This window comes from Nicotiana tabacum, chromosome 10 (genome assembly GCF_000715075.1).
Source record: "Nicotiana tabacum cultivar K326 chromosome 10, ASM71507v2, whole genome shotgun sequence".
Taxonomy (NCBI): Eukaryota; Viridiplantae; Streptophyta; class Magnoliopsida; order Solanales; family Solanaceae; genus Nicotiana; species Nicotiana tabacum.
In genome coordinates, this window is record NC_134089.1 from 21,424,482 (window position 1) to 21,451,782 (window position 27,301).

The 27,301-nt window shown below is 36.2% G+C and overlaps 1 protein-coding gene across 8 annotated transcripts; it reads left to right on the forward strand.

The window, feature by feature from the left end:
* The first annotated feature begins 544 nt into the window (after window positions 1–544).
* LOC107825306 (uncharacterized) lies at window positions 545–12,963 on the forward strand. Of its 8 annotated transcripts, none has more exons than XR_012695392.1 (6): window positions 545–813; window positions 2,080–2,161; window positions 2,348–2,384; window positions 2,521–2,557; window positions 12,432–12,513; window positions 12,697–12,963. XR_012695392.1 is itself a non-coding variant. In XM_075222703.1 (5 exons), exons 1-4 carry the CDS (start codon window positions 635–637, stop codon window positions 2,538–2,540), a joined length of 318 nt encoding a protein of 105 aa, XP_075078804.1. In that variant the 5' UTR covers window positions 545–634; the 3' UTR covers window positions 2,541–2,557; window positions 12,697–12,963. The 8 variants fall into 8 exon arrangements, 6 of the variants coding, with proteins under 6 accessions (XP_075078804.1, XP_075078803.1, XP_075078801.1 ...); XR_012695393.1 differs by having other exon boundaries at window positions 12,438–12,513; XM_075222703.1 differs by lacking the exon at window positions 12,432–12,513.
* The last annotated feature ends 14,338 nt before the right edge of the window (window positions 12,964–27,301 follow it).

Below are 27,301 nucleotides of genomic sequence, written 5' to 3' on the forward strand. Positions count from 1 at the left end.
AACTTAGATTTTTGATTAAACAATATCTTGACGGCTTGTTTTGAAAATTTATTTGAGAACAATGTTTTCATGGAATATGATCAGTCTTTTTAAAAAATAATTTGACTTATTTTTTTTGAAGTTCCCAAAAATTGTTCTAAACCAGTTTTTGGGTGAAAAACTTAGGCACCATTTGGCCATGAGTTTTGCCAAAATAAATTTAGGATTTATTTTCAAAACTCATGTTTGGCCATAAATTTTGTCCACATTTTGGCAAAATTCCAAATCCCAAAATCACCCCAATTACTGATTTTGGGCCAAAATCCTAAAACTTGGGAATTATATACATGTTTTTCCAAAATAAAGTTGGAAAATATGTTTTGAAAACGTATGTCCAAACACATTTTTATTTTCAAATCAAACTTCACCCAAATCAGATTTTTCAAAACAAATTTGGAATTTATGGCCAAACGCTAGCTAAGAGTATAGTAAACAAAAATTTGAACCTCTTTAACAATAATATAATGAACTTTAGGCTAGTGTCATGAAGTTAGGTGTAGAGTGAAGAAGTTCAGGCGGATAGGCCAGTGTCATGAAGTTTGAGTTTTGAACTTGGCAGTTTAGCAATGTAGCTAAACTTTAAATACACTATAAGATGTGGCTAGGTTTTAAATACAATCATTTAAAAAGTGGCTACCTGATGTCATTTCTACCTATCTATTGTACCCTAACCCAACGCTCTGAAGCCCAAGTGCTCCCCCATCATCTCTGCCGGAAAATTGAAGAAATTTCATCATCTCCTCTTGTCGGAGCTCTCCCTCATTTTGCTCAAAAGTATAAGTTTTATCTGTTTACAGCTCTATTTTTTGCTCCTTTTTCACAATTTGTTTGTTTCTAATGTTGCATTTGATTGGTTGAAAATTCCCTTTAAGACCTTAAGTTAAAATAAGTGCTACTATTTTATTTTTTTTAGATTTTCATTTTTCTAATTGAAAGTTCTCTTTTAGCATTTGATTTCAATGTGTTTCAGATCTTTCAGGAATTTTAATTATTAGACCATTTGGTTGATCTTGAATTTGCTGCAAAATAATCAACTTTGTTGCTTCCTTTTTTGGCCTTTAGTTATCATTGGATGTCTTGCTACAATGAAAAGTTTTACAAAATTGTCGTAACCGATTAAGAATAGAACACAATGGGTATTTAAGTGGAGAATGGTAGAGCGGCGGATCCATTATCCTCGGTTTTGAAGCCTGTGGTTGGTCATAAGGGTTCGCCCCAGACGGATGTCTCGGTCATAAAAAAAGAACAAAATATAGAACACAATGGAAACAAATGAAAAATGTTGTACCAACTAGTTGGGGTCAAAGTAATTATCTTCAGCAGGACAAGTGTGAGATTTAGGCAACCTAAGTTTCTGCTTAAGATGGATTATTTGGTCTTGGAACTAATATGAGACTGAAGGATACTTGATTGACTCTTAATGGTTCATAGAGAGTTTGTCCATGGACTAGTTTACAGTAATCATAAGTTGTTCGGAAATCCATTTGCAACTTCCTGGACGTTCATACTTTGTTCTGTAGTCTTTCAATTACCATATAGTTTCTATAATTATAATAAAGGCTATAGGTCATCGGTTGTGATGTTTACGAAGGGTCAACCCCTCGGATTTTTTAGTTCTTGGCCTCTATTCACACTTAAACATCATATGCTTGTGTGGATAGCTACTGAAAGGGTGTATTGCACGATGAAGCTTTGCGACTATGCCATTCTTGGCGACGGTGATTGCCGACGAGAAGGTGACGGCTACTTATCAAGGGCGGGATATGGAGGAAGAGGAAGGGTTATTGTGCTGATGGATGGCACAAGGGTGCAGCAGTGGGGTTTAAGGTTATGGCAAGGGCGTGGGAATAAAAGGGGAATGATCATAATCTAAGGGATACTAGTTGCTTTTTCTGTTCTCCGTTTCTGCTAGATCTAAGTTGCTTTTACTAATATTAATTGCTTTATTACTGGAAAAATACAACTGTAAATTAGAAGCTTATATTTAGTCCGCATCTTGTTTGCATTGTTGCTGCATTCTGATCTCTTCCTCTTCCGTAGTTGCAGTCACATGTTCACGAATACCCAAAGGCAAGAAGAACACAGTGGAAAATATGGAACTCCGAGGGTAGAATACCTTCAGGTAAGTCCTCCTTACTCGATATATTTGATCGCTTGACGACATTAGGTAAGAAAGAAAACTGAAACTGCTCAACTGCAGAACTTCATATGCTGATATTAAGAAAACATAACTTGTACTTGAAATTCCTGTATAAGCAGAAAACTTGTTCGCATAATTCACTAATCAATTCTTTCATTCTTGATTCAGGAATTGGTAACTCAATTTAAGAATGCATCTTCTGAAGGTATGCTTAGAGTTTTATTCAACTGCAGAACTTCATATGCTGATATTAAGAAAACATAACTTGTACTTGAAATTCCTGTATAAGCAGAAAACTTGTTCGCATAATTCACTAATCAATTCTTTCATTCTTGATTCAGGAATTGGTAACTCAATTTAAGAATGCATCTTCTGAAGGTATGCTTAGAGTTTTATTCAACTGCTTCATTCTGTGTCTACAACATTGGATTGTTGTAATGAGACAAAATGTTTTATCAGAATATCATATTGACCTTTTTGTTGAGTCAATTTCAATTCTTTGATCATGGAGTTCGTAGGTGTTTTCCAGATTACAATAATGTTAATATAAAAATAAAAACATGGTAAACAAGCATTAATACTTTCAAGTCATAAGAAAGTTGTGTTCGTATTTGTGATTCCGGGGTGACTTATTGTGGAGTTGAGTTTTTCATGCGAGGTGTTGAGTGAAAGAGCAACTATTTACACTAACCAGAAGATAGCTGTTAGTTGTGACAACACGACTAAATCTGTCTCTGAAAAAAGAAAAAGAAAAAAAATCGAAGGGATAATGTCACTCCTCTTTTTTTACACTACCCGAGGGTATACAAGGGAGTTTTTCCAATTTAAGTGACATTATTCGAAATGGGATTATTTATTTATTTTTATTCAGAGTCGCCACTTGGGATGGTTTGTTTTCTGGTGTCCCAAGTCACCGGTTTATTTTAAAATCCCAAATCGAGGAATTTCGATTTTCCTTTTGAAGTCTGCGAACCAGAAATTCTAAGTAAGGAATTCTGTTAACCCGAAGGAAGGTGTTAGGCACCCCCGGATTTCTTGGTTCTAGCACGGTCGCTTAAACTATTACAACTGGCTTATTATTTGATTTTAATACATGTTTTAGCCTATGGTATACTTTTAACTTGTTAGCCGCTTTTAAATTATTTTTAGGAAGATTCAACGTTATTTAAAACACGTCTTTGAACCACGCCACATGAAATGCACCCGCAGTCCGCGACATATTTTATTTAACGTTGTTGAAATTTGGATTTGAGTCACATGAAATGCACACCCGAGTTTAGGAAGGTAATTTTTAAAATAACGCGCCTAAAGCAACTACGCGTTTTAACTACGCTATTTAGTATTGTTTAAATCATGTTTAGACTATTTTTATGTTGATTAACTGCTTTAAGAGTTGAGTTGGGTTGAACTGGCTGGCCTTGTCTTCACGAGAGGCGCCATCACGACCGGATTCGGGGTTAGGGACGTGACATGGAGTTAGTACAAGCTTCAACAATTTGGCTCAGTATTTCTTAGATAAACATGTCTAGTACTTGTACTGGTGGGAGGTCACAGGTATCCGGTAGAATACTCGAGTGTTTTGCGTAAGCTGGCCCGCACACCACCCGGGAAAGAAAAAGGAAGTCCTATGTACATCATCAAATTCCAAAACCACCTTTGTTTGTTCCTTGACTCTTGAGTGGCTTCCTATCTTGAAATATAACAATTTACTAAGTATATATGTGATGGGTATAATTTATTCATATATTTTTATATGTTAAATATTAAAGATTTTAAATAAAACATGAATAAATATACCATACTCTCCCATATTTTCTAACATACTTCGCAGGAGGAAGAGCGTATGAAAATTAAAGAAAAGAAGCAAAAAAGAGTGAGAATTGAGTAGTCAACTGAGAATGAAGAAGCAAATATTGCACCATAGTTGCGACAATGGCAATTTGAAATCATGAAGCAAATTACATAATTGCAACTAGCAAACTATAGTTGAAAGTATGGTTCTTCCTCTGCAGAATGAAACTCAATTGGCAAAGTCATAGCTATACTTACAATTTCCATAGTTGCAACTATGGAGAACCTTAGGCAAGAAAACTCTATAAATAGAGTGTGATCAAGTGAGATTTTATTATCCTTTAGAGAAATACATGTAGAAAGTGAGATTTTATTATAATATATTATCAAGTGAATTCAACGATTCCCAACTCTTTTTTAAATTATAAATCTTTCGAAAGTTGTTTAATTTTGTTAAGTATTTAACAAGTTTTAATTCCACAAAGTTTTCATCAATCCGATCCTCTCAAATAGTAGCTAAAATATTATAAGTCTGTAGAATAGATTTTCCAATCTTTGTGGGACGATATCATAAACTATACTAGAATTTAACAAAGCACGAGCAGGAAATTCCTATACACATTGGCCTCGTCAATATGTCAAAGTTTTTAATCGGAAAAAATTTATGGATAGTAAGTTGACGTAATTCTAGAAAACTAACACAGTTACTCCTGCACTGCATATGATAAATTTGCGAAAATTGTTGCTACAGATATAAAATTCATGTATCATATGTATTATTGTGAATAATCAGTGTATAATTCATGTATACCGGCTAGAAAAAGTAAACATTAAATCTAGCGGGCAATTTTCGTTGAAATCTTGGATGAGTAGAATAAATGTTGATCTCGCCAAAAATCTGAATGTGGTAATCTCAAAATTAAAACGACAAATATTTACAGGATTTATCACAAAGTTTAACCAATTTGTTCCACATAAATTAGATAAATCATGTTTAAGAAGTACTTGATGAAACTGGAAAAAACGAAATCTTCATATTTTTTTTTGTCTTTGCATCTGTGATCTGCCTATGTGCCTGAAAGAACAAAAGTACCTAAATCTCCAATGTTTAAATGAAGATATTAGTTTTGTGCATTTAAGAGTGTGATCTAGTGATCAATATAATGCGTTAAAAATCATACATACCAATTTCAAATTGCAATGAAGATTAAAAAAAATACTAAAAAATACTCATTCAATCCTTGGTGAAAAAAGTTATTCAGTAAACAGGTACCTCATGAAATCAATAGCGTAGCAACACTATGCCAAGGGTAGTCTTATTTTTTTTTTGGGGTAGAATGCCAAGAGTAGTCAAGTGAATAGCCTTCGCTAAAATACTATACTGTGGATACAGATCAATTTAATTTATATGATTATATATTACCTTTTGAATACCTTTAATATTGTTGAGTGAGATATGTTTAAATCTTCATGTAAATGTTTGCTCCTTTTGTTTGCCAAAACTAAATGGAGATCGTCGTATGTGTAAAAACAAATAACTAATCTTAGAAGTTGTTTTTAAATTTAAAATTGTTTCTGAATAAATTTTATAATTTCAAAGTCAAGCTTTTAAAAATTTCTTCAATAAAAGCTCTCTATATACTACTCCACAATCCTCTCGACTCTCTCTTTCTTTTGGTTTTATGCTTACTTTTATTATTAATTTTTTTTAATCCTTTTTTATACTTTTATTATTAATTTTTGTTTATTTTATCCTTTTTTATATTAGTTTTGATTTATAAAATTATAATTCTATTACAAAGTATTTTTATTATTTAGCTAATATAGCGTAATTTTCTTAAAATTTGAACTCTCTTGATAAAATTCCTGACTACGTCATTATATGAAATTAATTGAGGTAGGAACAAACTGATTCGGATATGCAATAAAAATATTAATTCTCGGCCAAACTTGATGCAGGTTTTGCTTTTTGTTAATGTCGACCCTTCATGTTTTCACAGTATTCACTTATCACAAGGAACTTCACAATTTTTTTCCCCAGCTCACAAGTGAAACATTCAGCATTTGACAAAGACAAAGTGTCCATGACGAAAAATAATTGGAGAATAAAAAAAAATCCCCACAAAAACTACTACGGGTAGGAAATATAATTAGTTTATGGGTAGAAAAAACAAATGGGTAGACAAGGATAAATAGAATTATATTTCCTAAACAAATGGGTGAATATCTGTTATTATTGAAAGCTGTTGTTCATGGTTCTGGGTTTCTAAAGTTGTTCTATGTCGAAGCATTGCCGAACTTCTGTTGTTGTATTGCTAGGATTGTTAGCTGAGCTACATCCTTCACTGATTCGCCTTTATTTGGCCATTTTGATTCCATTCGCGAATACTAGGTACACACCTCTAAGTTTGTGAACAGCCAGATTATTATCATGTTTAGCATCTCCATATTAATGTTAATCGTGTATTTGTCTGGAGGGGTAATCTCTGACAGTGATTGTTATTGTAGAATTTTCAAATATGGTCGTTGATGTAATAAATTAGCTCCTGAAATGTGAGCTCTATTTGGTTTCGATTTGATTTTATCTTTCAAAATAGTTGAGTCTCGCTAGTTTGCTTGTTTGTTAACGGAAGGTCTATATGTCTTGCTTTGTTTTGGAATATATTTGAAGAAATTGATCCTTAGTTCTAATTCTTAAATGATTTGAATACTTTAATATCTCTAGAATATTTTTTGGCAGTGGTTGGTTACTTGGATTTCATACGAACTGTTATTCATAAATATGTCACGGGTTTCGATCTCGAGAGATAAGAATTACATTTGACATTAAAATAAGAGTTAGAACTAATAGAAGAGGAAGAGAGTATGTACAAAAAATGCATTTATTCTGCGACGCTCGATAACTTTAGTATATACTTAAATAAGCTATCCCACCTCTCCATAATTAATTTACTTTATTTCTTCCACATTTTCCATAACTCAAGGCTTTACAATAATCCCAAACTTAGGAAATGAACAACCATGAATATGATAGCATGCTTTAGGCGCGTTCTTAATTAATCAAATTATCATGATTATGTATACGTTCGCGTGACATAATTATGATTTCAAAATAAATTAAGGTACGCGTTCGCGCGACTTTGGACAAACAATCTTAATAATAATAAAGTGTTATTAATCGTGTACACATACGCGTGACATGATTTTTGGCATAATAAACCAAACGGGATCACATACACGTGATCTGTTTCAAAAATATAAATCCATAAACGCCATAATTAAAAGCGGTAAAAGGTAAAATATACATAGATTCTAAAAATGCGTAATTAATAATTAATTAAGTCAAGTGTGATTAAAGCGACCGTGCTAAAATTACGAAATTCAGGAATGCCTAATACCTTCTTCCGGATATACAGAATTCCTTACTCGGTCTTCTGTGTTTCGCGGACTATAAACAGAGTCAATTTCCTCGATTTGGGATTTTAAAACAAATTGATAACCTGGGACACCATAATAATTATTCCAAGTGGCGACTCTAAATTAAATAAATAATCTCATATGTCACTTTAATTGGAAAAACTCCCTATTCCTCGAAAAAAAGAGGTGTGACAGCTCTGGCGACTCTGCTGGGGAACGAACCTAGAATCTCTAGTTCAGGGTTTAGAATTCGAGCTTGTGATGTGATCTATACTTTGCTTTACTGATTGTATGATATTACTGTGTTTGTGGGCTTAATATGCTAAATGTCACTTATTTACCGCTTTGATATTATTTGAACTGTATAAACTGTCTTATTACACCTCTCTTCCGAGTCTTCTGAATTTATGGTGCACACGTGCACGTGACTCACGTTTCTATTAGAGGTCATACCAATTAGAACGAGACTGGATCAGTAACTAGGTCAGGTAGACTTTCGTGCTCCCGGTACGTTACTCTCATCTCGACTCGAGCTGTCCGCTTGAGTAAGCTGGTTCAGGATTTAAACCTAGAATAACAGAGCTTCATGTCAGATCCCTATTAGGAACATTTGTTTGCATCACGTGTATTTAACTTTGGAGACTCAACACAGGGATTGAGTTCGTCTAGGAAATGTATACCCCAAATTACAAGACCATCATGATGTATCTTACGTGCTACTTGTGCATTTTGTTTGATCTGGTTTGCATATTGATCGGTTTCTATAATAGGGACAAAAAAAAATTAAAAAATGAAAAAATCAGGAGTGAGAGGTAGGAGAGAGAAAATTCATCCGGTTTCCAAAATTCCAATATTTGAAAACTCCCGAAACTCGGCCGAATTTTTAAAAAAGAAAAGAATGGTCATTTCAAAATGAGCCAAACTTTTCAAGTGTCATGTTTCCCCTGATTTGTCAAAATGGCCGAACTACGCGGATTTGTATCTCACCTAATGTGAGATACGTAGGCAAACCTCATCATGGTAGATGAATACGTTGGCAAACTTCTCAAAATAAGCTAATTTTTGAAGCTTGGCCAAACAGGCTATACCTTTTATATGCTTCTTCTTCTTATTCTCCTCCATTTTTTTCCTTCTTAGTAACTTCAACCTTCTTTTAGAAGATTCTTTGTAATATCTGCATGATAATTTTTGCTTCATCATTGAATCACCCGAGAATATTGTCTACATATAGATATTAATTAGTGCAATAGGTTGTAAGCTTATACAAAGGGAACAAACCACATTAGGTAAATGAATTCGTACTAAAAAGGTCAATTTCTTAAATTTAAAATTATAAAGGAGCATGATGTATAAATAGCATAATATTTTGTCACAAACGACAACAACAATAACAATAGAGCAAAATTTTTTTGAACCTCTTCAACAATAATAAAACGAACTTCAGCCTAGTGTCATGAAGTTAGCTATAGAGTGAAGAACTTCAGGCGGATAGGCTAGTGTCATGAAAGTTTGAGTTGTGACAATTCGAACTATTTGAACTTCGCAGTTCAGCAATGTGGCTAAACGTTAAATACATTATAAGTTGTGACTAGGTTTTAAATAGAACCATTAAAGTGGCTATCTGATGTCATTTCTACCTATCTACTGTATTCGTAAAAATAGCACGGACTAGCTAGTTTTCGGACTGGTCATTCAAAAATAGCCAGCATTTGCAAAGTCATTGAAAAAGAGCAACTATTTTACTGCAACACGAAAAGTTCCAGCATAATATACTGGAAATCAGTGCATTTGTATATGAACTTCCAGCATATAATGTTGGAACTCTAACACACGGAAAGTTCCAGTATAATATATTGGAGTTCCAGTATACTTATGCTGGAACTCCAGTATATTATACTGGAGTATATTTTTGGATTTTGAATAGTGTTTTCGTTCAGATTTATCTTTACATGAAAATGGCTAAATTTCGATTACTTTTGAAACTATGACTATTTTTGAATGACCACTTGTAAATATGACTATTTTTTAGTTTCTCCCACTGTATTTAGGGATGGCAGTGGGTCAGGGTAGGGCAGAGCAGGGCAGGGTGAAAGCTTTTATGGGGCAGGGCAATGTCTTCAATCATTTTTAAAAAAAATGTTAATATGGCAGGGCAGAGATGGGTCATTGAGAGGGATGACAATGGGGTAGGGTAGAGCAAGGTAGAGCAGGGCGATACTTAAATGGGGCGGGGCGGGGCAGGGCGGGTCTGCATTCATTTTTTTTAAAATGTTAATGGGGCAGGGCAGGGATGGGTCACTGAGATGAAGTTCGCATAGCTAGCTGTAGGTTAGCGAAATGAGATTCGTGTTTGTGACGGAGCAACTAACATCGACTTTAAGCAGGCATTTACGCCCTTAACTTGTGTCCAACTCAGTGGAAACTGGAAACCAATACTTAAAAAAATAAAAAACGTGAAATATTGATAACAGCTTATCGGGAAAAGTATAGACAATTGTTGCATTTCAGTGATAAAAAATTAATTTACTCTTGAAGTAATCTGAGATAATATAGATAAGCAAAGAGTTTAATATCACAATGAAAATGATGTTAACAATAACAATATAAAATAATGTTTTTATTAGGAGTGAATGCATAATTTGTTTTTCTAAGTTATGTACTAAATAATTAAAATTTTGAAGCTTTTCTTTTAATAATAGTGAAAGTCAAACTAAAACATTCAAATGCAGATTCTTATTTTCATAATTGTGCATTTTTCATTATTGACAAGTGGGTTAGGGAGGCGGAGGCTTATGGTTTTCAAATTATTATGTGAAAAATTAGCAAGAACAAGGTGGAAGATGTTCTAAGACAACTCCAGCAGGAATTCCAAAAATTTGAAACAGAAAATTCCAGATTTTGACTTTCATAAAATCATAATTTTATATAATTTTCAGGCATTAAAAGCAAAAATATATAGAGGTCAGAGAAGTAGAAAATACTATCAAACTAAAAATAAAGAGAAAAAATAAGGAAAAACGGAAAAACGGGGCAGGGTTGGCAGGGCGGGGCGAGGCAGGGCAAAAAATTGTGAAGATGGTAAACGGGGCAGGGCAGGGCGGGTCAAGATCTTAGCGGGTCAAAGCTTGCCCTGCCCCGCCCAACCCATTTGACATCCCTAACTGTATTCTAGCCCAGCATCCTGAAGCCCAATTGATCTCCCCGTCATCTCTTCCAGAAAACTAAAGAAATTTTCTCTTCCGGAAAACTGAAGAAACTTTTCCATAACTTCCATAACTTCCCTCCAAGACAAGAGGGGTTGCTCTGATGGTAAGCAACCCCCACTTCCAACCGAGAGGTTGTGAGTTTGAGTCTCCCCAAGAGCAAGGTGGGAAGTTCTTGGAGGGAAGGATGCCGGGGGTCTATTTGGAAACAGTCTCTCTACCCTAGGGTAGGGGTAAGGTCTGCGTACACACTACCCTCCTCAGACCCCACTAAGTGGGATTATACTAGGTTGTTGTTGTTGTAACTTTCATCATCTCCTAATCGTCGGAGCTTTCTCGCATTTTGCTCAAAAGTATTATCATCCACTTTGAATTCCTACGGTACATTTTTAAATTAGAATGGTAATTCACCTCAATTAAAAAGAAATCTGTTGTATATGGATAAACAGAAGAGTGCTATTTACTATTTTGCTTATACAATAACAACAACAACAACAACCCGGTATAATCCCACAAGTGGGGTCTGGGGAGGGTAATATATACGCAGACCTTACCCCTACCCCGAGGGGCAGAGAGGCTGTTTCCAAGAGACCCTCGGCTCAACACAGCGACAAGAGACGATATATTAGTACTATTAATAGACTCATAATAAAATTACATAAAATAACATAACATAACAGAAAATAAAAATAACAGCAATATAAAAAATATAGGAAGTACGAAAAAGATGGAAGATATAAAAGATGGAAGTACTATTTTGCCTATCTAATATCTAATTATGTTGTTTGATTGATTGAGAATCCTCCTTTCGTACCTTGAGTTAAAATAAGTGTTACTCATACTATTTTTTTTACTAGATTCTCATTTTTTAAATTTAAAGTCCCCTTCTAGCATTTGGTTTCAATTATTTCAAATCTTTGAGGAATTTTAGTTATTAGATTGAATTTGCTGCAAAGTATCAACTTGTTACTTCCATTTTGGCATTTAGTTATCATTGGATGTCCTGCTACAATCAAAGGCTTTATTAACTTGTCATAACTGATTAAGAATAGAACAACAATAACAACAACAATAACAACAACAACAAAAAATCCAGTATAATCCTATAAATGGGGTTTGGTAGTGTGTACACAGACCTTACCCCTACCTTGTGAAGCCGTGAAGGTAGAGCGGCTATTTCCGATAGACCCGACAGTTAAGAATAGAACACAATTGATATTTATGTGGAGAATGGTAGAGAGACGAATCCATTATCCTCAAGTTTTGAAGACTGTTGTTGGTTATAAGGGTTCGCCCCAGACATATGTATTGGTCTAAAAAAAAGTATAGAACACAATATAAACAAATGAAAAATATTGTACCAACTAGTTGTGATTAAAGTAGTTATCTTCAGTAGGAAAAAAATGTGATAATTAGACAAATCTTAGTTTCTGCTTAAGATGGATTGTTTGGTCTTGGAATTAATTTGAGATTGAGGGATAGTTGATTGATTATTAATGGTTTATTGACAGTTTGTCCATGGACTAGTTTACAATTATCATAATTACAATATATAAAATTCTAAAGGACCGGGGGAGGGGAGGGGGTTAAAAGGAGGAGGAGGAGGAATGTTGAGCTGGATGAAACGAGGGTGGCAAGGGTGGGGGAAGAAAAAGGGAATGATCGGAATCTAAGTGATACTAGTTGTTTTTTCTGTTTTCCGTTTCTGCTAGATCTAAGTTGCTTTTACTAATATTAATTGCTTTATTACTGGAAAAATACAACTGTAAGTTAAAAATCTTATCTTCTGTGCACATCCTGTTTACATTGTTGCTGCAGTCTGATCTCTTCCTCTTCCATAGTTGCAGTCACATGTTCACTAATAGCCAAAGGCAAGAAGAACGCACTGGAAAATATGGAACTCCGAGGGTGGAATACCTTCAGGTTAGACCTCCTTAGTCGATATATTTGATCGCCTGACATTATGTAAGAAAGAAGACCAGAACTGCTCAACTACAGAACTTCATATGCTGATATTAAGAAAACATTACTTTTACATGAAATTCCTGTATAAGCAGAAAACTTGTTTGCATATTTCACTAATCAATTCTTTCATTCTTGTTTCAGGAATTGGTAACTCAGTTTCAGAAGGCATCTTCTGAAGGTATGCTTAGAATTTTATTCAACTGCTTCGTTCTGTGTATACAATGTTGGATTGCTGTAATGAGACAAAATATTATATCAGAATATCATATTGACCAATTTGTTGAGTTAATTTTAATTCTGTAATCAGGGAGTTTGTAGGTGTATTCCAGATTAGAACAATGTCAATATTAAGATATGAACAAGATAAACAAGCATTAATACTTTCAAGTCACAAGAAAGTTGTGTTCATATTTGTGATTTTGGGGTGACTTATTGTGGAGTTTAGTTTTTCATGGGAGATGTTGAGTGAAAGAGCAACTGGTTACATTGACCGGAAGATATCAGTTAGCTGTGGCAAAATGACTACATCTGTCCCTTAAAAAAAATCAAAGGGACAACTGCCTAATTACGTAGACGTCTGTCCTCTCATTAGCATGAGGCTAACACTCCGAGCATAGTCAATAATGCTAACTGATAGAGCCTGTTAGTTCTGATATTTTGGTTGCTGTTAAGTGGGAGGGTAATTTCATGTTTCCCAAGATTAAGCCAATATAGAAGTTGCTTCCAATTTTAGTTTTTTGTTAAAACTAACAAAAAAAAGTGATTTCCTTCTTTCTGGAGTATTTCATACGGTTTTCTTTGTTTTGAAGTATTTTTCCAAAAAAATCAAAAAATCAAAAAATGAATCCAAAAAACAAAATATTTTTTCCTTCTTTAAAAGTATTTCATTCGTAAATGTCAAAAAAAAATTAAAAATTGAAGTCCAAAATATTTTGCTTTTTTTTAGAAGTACTTTTTGTAAATAAATAAAAATAATTCAAAACATTTTCTTAAAAGTCTTTCTTTCGAAATTAAGAGGCAACATCCAAAATCCAAAAATAATTTCTTTTTTCTTTAGAAAAAGAGAAAACAAATAAAAATTCAAACAAAAATATTTTCTGTTACTTTTAAAATTCCCAAAGTTCAAATCAAAAGCAAAGGAATTTTTAGAAGTCTTTCTTTCAAAAATAAAAATAAAATCAAAATCAAAAATTCAAAAGAAAATATCTTTCCTTTCTTCTTTTAAAAGCATTTCTTTCGAAAATTCCAAAAAAATAATAACAACAAAACAAAAAATTCAAAAAAATATGTTTTCCTTTTTCTTAAAGCTTTCATGGTCTGAGTTTTATAAAAGTAAACAAACAAAAGAGAGTTAGTTTATTTACTCTATTACCAATCTTCCCGAACTACGCAAGATCTGATTCATACGGGGTCATGATACGTAGGCAATCCCCATCGGATTCGATCATAGCCATAAAAGTAACTGAGTGAAAAATAAACTGGAAAAAAGGAAAAGAAAAATTGAGTGAAAAAAAGAGAGTGACAAAAATAAAAGAGTGAAAAAAAAAGCGACAAAAGCGAAATGAAAATAAAAAGAGCGACAAAAACGAAATGAAAACAAAACAAAAGTGATTAAGAGAGGCGGAAATAAAAGAAAAAAGGTACATACTGAAAGGGCTAAGGCCACGATGAAACATGCAACCGTTCAAACACATGGTAGAAACGTTTAACTGTTAGGTGCATTGCATCCCAACGTGCGATTTCCTATATTTTAAATGTCTCAAAACTAACAAGGTTGTTCGATGTGCAAAAAGTCAGGTTTTGGTGGTTGATTTTGTTGGTAATCTAGCCTCCCCTCCTTCACAACATCCAAAGGTACAGATGACCTCCGCAAGCAATCTACCCATCATCGGTCCTGAGGATAGCCCGACATCGGCTATTCTGCAGCTAGAATCAGCAGCTTGCTCAAGAGAATAACATGTTGCATTTTCGCATATTGGAAATGTGGGATGCCTGGTGTAATGGTAGGGAACTGCCAGGTGCAATCCCTGGGTTCCCTGAATTGATCCCCAGGTCAAATGAGGTTACCAATTCCCCTCTACCCAACCCGCTTATCCCATGCTGGCACCCTCCAATGCCCTCACATGATCCTAGCATGCCTTCTGTGGTTCGCACCCAGGCACCGGCTTCAAGGGCACCGCCTCCAATGTTCACATTCCAGGGTCCACATCTTCAGTTAGAAATAGCATATGTGACCCCATACTCTTTCACTCAACCTCCGTGATATGATCTCTCGGTGGAGCAAGAAAAGGTTGTTAAAAATTTCGAGCAAGAGGAAATGGCTCGGAAGATGAAGAGCCTGGAATAAATCTTGAAAAACATGCAAGGTCTGAGTGGCCAAAAGAGTGTCTCATACTCTGACCTCTGTATGTTTCCCTATGTCCACTTGCTAGCTGGCTTCAAGATGCCAAAATTTGAAAAGTACAACGGGCACGGAGACCCGATCGCTCATCTGAAACGATATTGTAACCAGTTGAGGGGTGCTGGAGGAAAATAGGAGCTGCTAATGGCCTATTTTGGGGAAAGCCTCACCGGAATTGCTTGTAAGTGGTATACAGATCAAGAAATTATCCATTGGCATGTGTGGGACGATATGGACCGAGATTTTGTTTGCCAGTTCCAGTATAATGTGGACATCGCTCCCGACAGAAATACTTTGTCCAATTTGAAAAAGAAAACCACGGAAAGCTTCCGCGAATATGCTATCAAATGGCGTGAGCAAGCTGCCAGGGTAAAGCCTCCAATGGACGAAATTGAAATGGTCACGGTCTTTCTTCAAGCCCAAGAGGCTGATTATTATCAAAACATGATGTCTGCAATGGGGAAGCCGTTCACTGAGGCTATCAAAATTGGGGAAATGGTTGAAAACGGTCTAAAAACGGGTCGAATCTTGAGTCATGCTGCTTTTAAAGCCACATCACCAGATGTTCAAAATGGTTCGAAGGGTTTGATGAACATAAATGGGGTTGAAGAGGGAGCTATGATGGTTTCAAGCTCGAGGTCGCAGGTCATTCAGCCAATCATATGTGCCTCATATGGTCCCACCACACTATTATCCCCTTCAAGATGGTGCTTATGCCGTGGAACTGCCTCCCTATGCGGTGATGAGCGCGCAATCTTACCCGCAACCACAACATTATACACAAAATCGAGCTCCACCTCCCATAAATGTCCATCCTTACCAAGCTCCATATAATCCCCAACCAGATGTTCCCTAATACAATTCTCGCCCAAGAGAGCCTTTCAGAAAGAATCAGTTCACCCCTATTGGTGAATCGTATTCAAGCTTGTTCTAAAAGCTAATCAGGCTAGATCTATTGCAGCCAGTGGCCCCGAACCGACCGAACCCTGAGTCCCCCTCGCATCGAGCTGATGCTAGATGTGAATACCACTCTAGAGCAGTGGGACACAGTACAGAGGACTGTTGGACCCTCAAAAGGGCAGTTGAAGATTTGATTGAAGCTGAAAGAATTATTTTTCGAGATGAAAAAGCTCTTGATGTGATGAACAATCTGTTGCCTGCCCACAACATCAGGCCAATAGTCGGAATGATTTGTGAAGATGAGGAATTTTATCCGGCACTGAAGGCCATTGCAGTCACTGCCGAGACAGAAGAAAAGCCAAAAAATGGTCGCCAAACATGAAAGTTCCCCATCAGACGGGAGTCTTCGTAGCCAGTCTTGCTACCCTTTCTGCGTTCGGATTATCTCAGGGTGTGATCCGAATGTTTTACCTTATTGTCTTACTTTCTGATGTAAACCCTTCTATCTTCAAAAAAATTTAAAAAAAAACAAAAAAAAAATCAATCAAAAATCAATTGAAATTAATATTTCATTGTCCAAGAAGGTCTCTTTTCTTAATCCTGTCATTTTTCTTTCTTATTTTCTTTTTAGTTCTGTTAAATGCAGATTTCAATAACATGACATGCTTGTGGACTTCATGCCCAGATCCTGAAAGCTGTCAGACCTCGAAATAATGAATCAAGGATTAGATCGCAATGAAGATAAGTTTAAGGAAATAGTTGGAACAACTGAAGGAAAATTAGTTCCAGAATTGGAAAGGTCCATACATTACAACAAGAGTACTACCAAAAGAGTGCGTTGTACTTGGGACACATCAAAGGAAATGTTCCTGAAACAACTGTCAATACAAATGAAGTCAAAAGGTATTATATTGGATCCATTATATAACATTAATGTTCTCCGGTTGGGATGAAGAAGACTTTTCTTTCTCACTATCCAAACACTATCAACTATTTGCAAACCTTTTGAGCCGGTTACTTTTCTTTGATTACCCTCTTTGGAACCTGAAAGTATTATTGAAAAAAAAATCAAAAAAAGAGATGAAAAGTAAAAAAAAAAAAAAAGAGGGAGAAGAAAAAGAAAAAAAAAAGAAAGGACAAAGAAATGAAAAAAACGAAAAAAGAGAGGAAAAGAGGAAAGGAAAAAGAAAGAGGAAACAAAGCAAAACAGAAAAACAAAAGAAAAACAAAAACAAAATGTTTCCCTGAGCTACATTCGACTTGATTCCGAAAGGATACGTAGGTATCCTCTCTCTAGGGTTCAGTCACACCAAAATAAAAATCCAATTTCCCCCAACAAGTGAAACTGGGGCAGATGTTATAATGGTTCGGCGATGGTTTCGCCCGAAAGGTTCCAAAGTTGTAACTCAACCCAAATCCTTTTTACTCAAACCTTGTTCAAGTCCTTCCGATCAATCAGTGAGAATGTTCAAGGATCAGAGAATACAACTACTTGGATCTGATACAGTCAAAATGAGAAAAATAAAATGAGAGAGTCTTATTGGTGAAAACCCACACGGGCACCGTGAGGTGACAGTAAGCAAAGAAATTAAAATGAGAGAGTCTTGTTAGTGAAAAATCTCAAAGAGCACTATAAGGCGATGGTGAGTAGAGAAATAAGAGAGGCCAGCTTGTTAAAACCCGCAAAGGGTGCCACTGATCGAAAAGAGGATCCTCACAGTTATCGGCACTGACAGAGTCCTCGCAAGGTTTCTCGATTTGGAGGCAAAAATTGTGATGAATTTCTGAGAGTCGGACGGTTTACATGGATCAGGCATCCAGTCCAAAAGGCATGTCATGTTCATTGAAGTCCGCATGTACTCCAGATAAGTCCTTCTTTCCTTTCCCCGAAAGGGACACTTCTTGTTTTAAACTCATTCTCCATTCCATTGTTTGTTTTCTTTGAATCCTTTTCGGTCTAACGTTGTTCCGAAACTAAGACAAAGAAAGGATGGTAAGACTGATTTACAGGGTTCTCATTTGACACGGGCCAATGTGCAAAAAAGCACCCAGCCTCAGCAGGTGCATCAAGTAGACCTCGACTGGCCAGGGCGGCCAATGCTCTGGAATTGAAAACTCTTGGAAGGAGAAAATCAAATCGAAGTGCCTATAAAGGCAAATGAAGTTGAAAAGGTTGAGTCCCACGCGGCCAACCATCTCGGCAAAAGTTTGAAAAGCCAAGGTACCAAAATGATCTGAAATTAAAGTTGGAAGGGAGAAGCCAGAAATGATAGGCCTATGAAGGCGAAATAAAGTTGGAAAATGCTAAGTCCCACGCGATTAGCCATTGCAGCAAAGGTTGAGGAGCCAAAAGTTTCCCAATGTTCCGGAAAAAAAAATGAAAAAATAACAAAAAAGAAAAAGAAAAAGGCAACAAGTCAGAAGGGAAAGACCTACGAAGGCAAAATAAAGTCGAAAAGGTTGAGCTCCACCGACCAACCGTCATGGTAAAGCCTGGAAAAACCAGAAATTCTCGAGGGCCTGAAATGAAATCGGTCCTGAGGGACAAGCAGTTGCAGCTGAGATCTTCTTCAAAGAAACCGGGCCGAGATCAAGTGATCGAAACAATCAAGGCCACAAAACCAACCACCGTTTCAAACTAACAGCTGTTCTTTGTTTGAAAATAGGAAACGAGTGCAATCCAAAAGCAACCTTGCAAGAAGCAGGTGCAACCAAAAAGAAACTGCACAAGGGCTAAAAACAACTTTGCGACAATAATCAATCCAAAATGGAAGTCTCTTCCAAATTCTTTCATGCATTTTTACACATTTTTCTTAAATAAAAAAAAAACAAAAAAAACGAAAAGAAGAAGAAAAATTCAAAACCATGGTAGCATAGGGTCTCCAATCTCTAGCTACGTCTTTCTCAACATAGGATCCCATTCCCTAATCGATGCCAGCATGACCTAGTAATCTTTCCAACATAGGGTCCCACTCCCTAATTGATTACTGGCATAACCCGTGGACCTCCCCGGCATAACCCGGGGACCTTTTCCTTTTCCGGCATAAACCGATGACTTTCCCGGCATAACCCGTGAACCTCCCCGGCATAACTCGAGGACCTTTTTCTTTTCCGGCATAACCCGATGACTTTCCCGACATAACCTGTGGACCTTCCCGGCATAACCCGAGGACCATTTTCTTTTCCGGCATAACCCAATGAACTTTTTTGGTATAACCCGCGGACCTCCCCGGTATAACCCAAGGACTTTTTTCTTTTCCAGCATAACCCGATGAACTTTTCCGGCATAACCCGTGGACCTCCCCGGCATAACCCGAGGACTTTTTTTCTTTTCCGGCATAACCCGATGAACTTTCCCGGCATAACCCGTGGACCTCCCCGGCATAACCCGAGGACTTTTTTCTTTTCTGGCATAACCCGATGAACTTTCCCAGCATAACCCGTGTACCTTCCCGGCATAAACCGAGGAACTTTTTTCTTTTCCGGCATAGCCCGATGACTTCCCTGGCATAACCCGTGGACCTCCCCAGCATAACCCGAGGACCATTTTCTTTTTTTCGGCATAACTTGATGACTTTCCCAGCATAACCCGTGGACCTCCCCAGCATAACCCGAGAACCTTTTTTTTTCCGGCATAACCCGATTAACTTGCCCGGCATAACCCAAGGAATTTTTTCTTTTCTGGCATAACCCGATGAACTTTCCCGACATAACCTGTGGACCTCCCCGGCATAACCCGAGGACTTTTTTCTTTTCCGCCATAACCCGATGAACTTACCCGGCATAACCCGAAGACTTTTTTTTCCGGCATAACCCGATGAACTTTCCCGGCATAACCCGTGTACCTCCCCGGCATAAACCGAGGACTTTTTTTCTTTTCCGGCATAACCCGATGAACTTTTCCGGCATAACCCGAGGACTTTTTTTTTCTTCTTTTCCGGCATAACCCGATGACTCTCCCGTCATAACCCGTGGACCTCCCCGGCATAACCCGAGGACCTTTTTTCTTTCTGGCATAACCCGATCATTTTTCCAGCATAACCTGGTAACCTTTCTAACATAGGTTCTCTACTCCCTAGTTGCTTTCATTTTAGATATAGGGTTAATCTTTTTTCCCCAAGGATACACAATCCTGACTTTTATTGCTTTCAACAAAAAAAATTGCTTAGAATTTTGTTACAATAACTCACGAAATTTTCCTAGTGAAAACTGGGGCAGAAAAATTTCATTCGTTTGTTTGTTTTGGTGTCTAAGCAGGTTTTACCTCGGGGCACAGGGTTCGAGATGACCAAAATAATGAGTCTCAATCTAGAATAAAGAAAAGAAGAAAAAGAACAAAAAAAGAAGTGAACTTCAAGTGCGGAAGCAGAGAAAAGATGCGGAATGCTCAAGATATGATTGAAGTCGCAAGCTTTGCATGCCCCGCCTTGATCCGAAGAGCTGAAGAAAAATGAACCAACGTTTGCAGCTAACGAGCATCAAGATTCAGATCAAAGTCAGCAGGAAGAACCATCCAAGACTCAAGATCAAGCTTCAGAAGATTTATAGATAGGAATCTTATAATTCGTAGTTGATAGGCTTAGCTAGTTTAGCTTTTTATTTTTCATTTTGGTGTAATAAGGAGCTCAGCAAGTAGAAACAGCAGCAACATCAGTGAACTCACAGTTTCGCGGTAGTCCCAGCTACTAAACTTCCAGAACTACACTGACCTGATTTCTTTATAGCCAAGGATATGTAGGCAACCTCCGAGGCAAGGTTCGGTCAGATTTTTCAAAACAAAAATGCTTCTCGTGGAGTTTCAAACGGGCAAAAATTGCTTGTAGTTGCTCACTTTATCTTTGCCCGAAAACTCTTCATGTTTCCGAGCAACGAGGGGCAGCTGTGAGCACTAGGGGTATTCAAAACCAATCCGAAATCGAAAACCGAACCGAACCGAAGCTTAATGGCTTACTGGTAATGGCTTAACGGCTTAACGAACGGGGAACAGATTGAAATTTTTTTATTAACAGCTTATCGGTTTGGGGGCGGATTATTCAATTTTCTTAACGGATAATCCGTTAACCCGTTAAGAATATAAATATATATATATTTTTATATAAAACAAACCCATATTAGATATATAAATGTATATTAAATATAAAAAACAAAAACCCTTGAACTTGAATAATAAAAAACAAACCCGTCTCTGTCTCTATAGTCTATTCTCTAAGTTGGAAAATTTTAGTATGCTAGAATATATTAATATATAACAAACAACCGAGCAGGCCAATAAGAACTGCCATGCTCATGACTACAGGAAGTACCAAAACCTTCTCGTGAATACTTTCTGACTCGTATGATGAATCCGCAGGTATTCTGCTACCGCTTGCTCCAGAAGCTGAGGCATTAGCCTCAACCTTCACAAATAAAGTTGAAACAGAATCCTAAAATCCACCAAATTCCATGCTCCTGAGTAACCAACAGTAAGCCTTCTCCTCACTAAGGCCGTAAACAGAAACAACACAATCACAGTTTGATAAGCAAGCATCACCACATTTGGACATAGTCCCTTTATCACTATAATTTCCTATGACAGATGATTCTGAGAAATAATAATTTGTTTTCTGAATAGTAGAAATCTTGAACTGAGACATCAAATTTTCATGCCGAGGTCCACATTTCCCTGTCACTGAAGAATTTTCGGAACATGAGACATCATTTCCCACCTTAGAAATCCCTGGCAAACATGTGCAAGAAGCATTCGTCTTGCTTCTGTCTAAATTACATATCCCATTGCCTCAAATTCCAGAAATATACTGTTGGTACAATTACCTAGAAGGAACTATTCTTTTGAAGTAAGTTGCTTTGAAGTGAACCAAAAGATGAAAATCGTTGGATAAACATTTGAGATTTGAATGACTTCAGTACGACAGTAGCTAGTTGAGGATAATTTCGATTTGTGAATATGTATGCTAGGCCGATAAACCGCCCAATAACCGTCCGATAAGAGCTAAACCGATGCTAATCCGCTCAATATCTTATCGGGTGGCTAACAGATTAATACATTTAAAAGCCGATAATCGTTAAGCCAAATCGTTAAGAGTAAATAACCGCCCAATAAGCAGCCCTAGTGAGCACGTGATTTTTGCCTTATACGAAATACTCCTATAAAATCCCAAGAAAATAGATTTTTGTTAATCATTTGCCATTTTAGGAATTTTGTAGAATTTTATTTAATTATTTGCATCTTGTGCACGTTTAAGTTTTATTTAAATTATAAAAAAAATACCAAAATATCAAGCATTGCATTTAGGATTTGTTTTTACATTTTTTTAGAATTAACATAATCATTTGCTTTATAAAATTTCGAAAAATTATAAAATAGCTCATTTTTTTACATTTTTTTGTCTCTTAATTTTGGTTTATTGATTTTCCACTTTTAATATAGATTTAAGTGAGGTTTATAATTTTTATAATTAGTTAATTAGTTTAATTTCACATTTTTAGATAATTTAGGATTTTTTATTTGTAGGATTTGTAATTAAAGAAAAAGAAAAAAAAAAGGAATAAGAATTTAATTGCAATGGGGTTTTATGTTTAGCAATCGGGCCATTTAAAAGCCAAAATCAGTCCAAATAACTACCCAAATCCATCTGACCCGCCTAGCCCATAACCGGTTCCTTCCATTCCTTTAAAATCGTTGTTATTCTAGACCTAGCAAGGATAGATCATTTTAGATAGGGGTGTTCATGGTTCGGTTTGGATCGGTTTTTCCCTAAAAAGAAATCAAACCAAGTAAGTCGGTTTTTCAAATATTAGAACCAAACCAAGTAAGTCGGTTTTTTCTTGATTCGGTTTATGTCGGGTTTTGTCGGTTTTTCGGTTTTTTGGTTATTTGTCGGTTTTTTCTTAAATATAAGACATACACTACCAAACACATATTTCGGCGACCACATTTTCAACGTAACACTATTAAATCAATTGCCCTTTGAGAAATCTATTATTCACTAAAATACATTGATAATAATTGAATCAAATAGTGATGAATAATTTAAGGACTCAATTAAAAATATATTTTTTTAAACATGAAATTGATTCTTACACTTAACAAAAGAAAACTACCAATCAAACTAGAATATAAAGGTAAAGAAGTATACTAAAAATGCAAACGATTAACATTTACCATAAAATTTTTAGAAAGAATTACAAGAAAATACACATGACTTTACACCATAACAAAAAATGACCCATATTTTTAAGTTTTACCCCACCTAGCCCACGTTGTACATATTTTGAAAGTACTAGCAAATTCAAAATTTGTGTTCTTACAACTATTGCTTCTAAAAGTTATGGAGTTAAATCTATGTTCTCACAACCATTATTTTCACTCTCTCTTCTTCTAATATCTTCTACATATGCTTCAAGGGACCGTATATTTTCTGCTTCTCCTCTTGTGTCACCTGCTTGCAATGTAAGAAATTGAAGAGTAGAAGTTCACTATTGAAGACCATTCAAAGCTTTGCTTTTGAAAATGGATTTTTTTGAATTTGTTAGTTGTTTGGATTGAGTGTTGTTCCAATTGATTGAAAATATCAAAAGGAGTTCAAAATTTAAATTTGAAGTGATTTGGAGTAGATTTGAGCAAGATTTCAGTTAAATTTCAGAAAAGACGCAAGGAAAAAGACGAAGTAAGTTTTTTGTATAATTATGTATAATCTTGTATAATAGTGTATATGAGTGTAGAAACACACCTATACATTATTATATACTTTTATACATTTTTATACAAGTGTCTGTAGACGAACTTCTTCCACGATTTTTAGTTGCAATTCTGGTTCAAAACCAGTCCAAATCTCCATTATATGACTTTAAATTTTATATACAACCTCCTTATACTATTTCTAACAAGTCTAAATAACACCTACCCCAAATTTCTCACTGTGAGCAGGTGATTTTTGTTTCGCACGACAATCGCTCCAAAAGAAATAAAAAATAATAATAATTGGCCTCGCTGTACAAATTTTGGATTTTTACATGGCACTTTGTTGGTTATTTGCGATTTTTGCCCATTTTTACTTTATTAAAACAAAATACAAAAAATGTGTGTGTCATGCATAATTCGAACCGTAATCCGGTCGTTAAATAGAAAATCATAAATAGGCATCTTCGTCCGTGATTTTATTTTTTGTTTAATTTTACCTGTTTTGAAATATTTTAGTGTGCGTGCAAATAATTGAATTGAGTGTGTATTTAATTTGATTTTTTTGCTTAGTTTTGTTTTTAAAATAAATAAGAAAAAGAAATAAAAATAATAATAAAAAAAAGACCCTTTCTTCTTCCGGATTGGGCCAATTTTTTAAAATTGGCCCAAACAAGCAATGCACCCAAACCAGGCCTGCCCGGTCCAACACCAGCTGATACCCAGGGTGTCCAAACGACGTCGTATTGATCCAGGTTGATCTGGGCCGTTGATCTCAGATTGATCAACGGCCAAGATCACATTTCCCATACCCACGAACAGAACCCGACCCGTTTCCACCCGGACCAACCCAAACCCCCATTAGTTGAAACGACACCGTTTCCCCTAAACCCTTAGATCCAAGCCATCGATTTCGGTTGATCCAACGGTTGAGATCCGCCCACCCACTAACTATATAAACCCTTTACCATACCCTGCCCCCTAGCCAACACCCCTGCCTTCGTCTTCACCAAACTCGTCCCCTTCAAACCCTAGCCGCCCCTGTATCCTTCACCATGAAAGCCGGTGGCACGGACGCCGGTGACCTCGCCCTTAACACCATAGAACCCCCTTACCGTCCTGAACCCAAATCTATCAACCACACACCTCGAATCCTATCCCACCTTCTCGAATCTTCATTTGAAGATTCGAGTCGGAACCCGATTTACACCAACCGACCCCAGCTTCACACCAGACACTCCCCATACCCTCCTCGTGACCAAACCATACTTGGTTTGGTCCGAATCTGATCAGGGAAGCATGAATCCTAGATCTGAGTTTTGGAACTTTGTAGTTCTTCGTCACTGGTTCAACCGAAGAGATTAAGGTCTAATGGACTTTAATCAAAGTGTTTCTCATCTGAGAAACACTTCGATTAAAGTCCGTTCAGCCTTAAGAAAGGCATGACCGAGTCCGAGTTAAGGTTTTGATCTTTTACGGTTTAAGGTGAGTTCTTTCTTTTCTTATTTGTTTTGGTTCATTTGTTTGTTGTAAGGGTCTGTTCATGTTCTGTTTGTGTCCTTGACTTTTATCAACTGTGCTTTGACCACTTTGCCTGAACTTCTGTTGTTTGATTAAGCCCTTCCATTTGTTCTGATAATGTGTATGAAAGTGTTGTGCAATTAGCTGATTTTCAATTTGGACTGACTAGTTGACTCCTCGAGTGTAATTCTGTTTAGTTAGTATAATTTGAATCATGCATCGATACTGTTTAAATGTCTGATTTTTGGCTACGATTGTGTATGTTAATGCTAATATAGTCGAGTCGACATATGTCGTCAATTAGTTTCAGCTGTCCGAACAATAACAAATCGACTTACTTCTGCTAAGCATTTGTTGAATCAATTAAGAACCAGTTTTGTTTACTTATAGCTGTTGATTTGGATCAGTAATGTAAAAGGGATGTTTGGTTTAAATTCTGAATTGGAGGGCATGTGCACTCGTGCACAGCATGTGCATTGGTGCACCTCATGTGCTTTGTGCACAACCTGTGGCCTGCATTAAAGGTCTTTGTTAAGTTAAATAATTTGACAGCATATGCTGTCAAATATATTCTACTGCCCATACCTTGCTTTAGTTTAAAAGTATTAAACCTTTTAAAAGTTAAGTCTGCCAGGGAATGTTGATGGGGGTTAATACTTAAATAACTAATTGGAATCTGAAAATGTGAAGGCACATGAGAGGGGTGTTGATATATTCTGAACAGGCTGTTAAAAGGGGTAGGGTTAAGGCTTATAAAAGGGGGCAGACCTCTAACTAAGAAGAGGAAGGATTGAGAGGTTAGGGAACCCTGAAGAAAAGAGAGAGTTTGAAATAAACACAGATAGAGCATACAGAGATAGAGGGGGAGACACTGAGAGGGAACATCTGAGAGTTCAATTTCTGAAAACAGGAACTGGAAAAGATTTCTTTTAGTAACTTCAGTATAATTTCAAAACTGAAGATTGGTTTTAGATTTTGGAAAGAAAGGAGATAGAGGGTGGATATACAGAAAGCAGAAACTGTCTTTTCTTCCTGCTGTTTGTTCGATTTCCAGTCTGTTTACCCTGTTTCAAATAAGTGTTGATTTCCTCTCAAGTATCAGTTAGGATTTTGTTGTTTGGTTCTTATTGGTTTGCTCTCTTTTGGAATTGGACCACTTGAATTCTGAGCCCACTCCTCTGCTTTTGCTGTCATTTTTGTTGCCTCTTCCCATTGGCCATAACTGCATCTTGCTTTGGGATTTTTGTTACCTGTTGTTACTGCTGCTGCACTTGTTGTCATTGTTACTCTGCTGATTGACCTCTTCTTCAATTATCAAATATTTTCAGGTACACAACCTCTGAACCATGTATTGTTGAAAGTTTGAAGTTGAAGCAGAAATAAAGAAATGAACATCTGTTTATGTTATAACATTGGTGTTGAAAATAGGTTGAATGTTAGTTGGGCCTGTATTTGTTTAACTGCAAACTGCAAACATTCTGTATAAACTAACATACATTCTGTTTGAGATGAACTATTAGATAGCATTGTTCAATAATAATGACAGTATGACATAGACAGTATACATTCAGTTCAGTATAACACTCTGTTTGACTTAGTTATGACTGTATAACATAGAGTCATTGGCAAGCACTTGGATGTATTTTGCCTAGACCACTGAATTGACAAATCTGTGGTACTAGGTCTGGGATAAATGTATCCCAAACAACCTCTCATGCAGTCACGTTAAGAGTCTGGCTATGAATGCCAGCTCTCCTGTTAGATTATTTGTTCCAATATAGGTTCGATATCGGGTCTCGGTATAGATTCCTTGTTTCGAAATAATGTGATGATTGTTGAGGAAAACTAATAGTTATTTTGAGTTCAATTAGTAGTAATTTTCCTAATAAACAGCCAATTTCGTTTATCAATTTCAAATAGGTTAGAGTTTAAAAATAAAACTTGGAGGTCGTTAAATATAACTCAGTATATGTTGTTAGTTTGCTTACAATCTCACTTAGCAAATTAATAAGCGTATTCACTCGATGAAGACAAAGCATGAGGTAACTCTCACCTCATAAACAATCAATCAGGTAATCAAACAAATTTAGGTTCGGCAAACATAATAAAGATTCAGTCTGTATTTGTTCAAACAAGCAAAGTTCGGTATCATCTTTCTTTTTAAAGACAAACGTAGTAGAAATGTAGTCACTGTAGGATGCCCTTCTAAAATAATGAGACGAGCCTCGCCAAATAAAAATGCAAAT

Coding starts and splice junctions, on each gene's coding strand:
- LOC107825306 (XM_075222703.1), top strand. CDS start 635: ATGTGGCTAGGTTTTAAATACAATCATTTAAAAAGTGGCTACCTGATG. Junction 2,162..2,347: donor CGAGGGTAGAATACCTTCAG/GTAAGTCCTCCT, acceptor TTCTTGATTCAG/GAATTGGTAACTCAATTTAA. Junction 2,385..2,520: donor TAAGAATGCATCTTCTGAAG/GTATGCTTAGAG, acceptor TTCTTGATTCAG/GAATTGGTAACTCAATTTAA.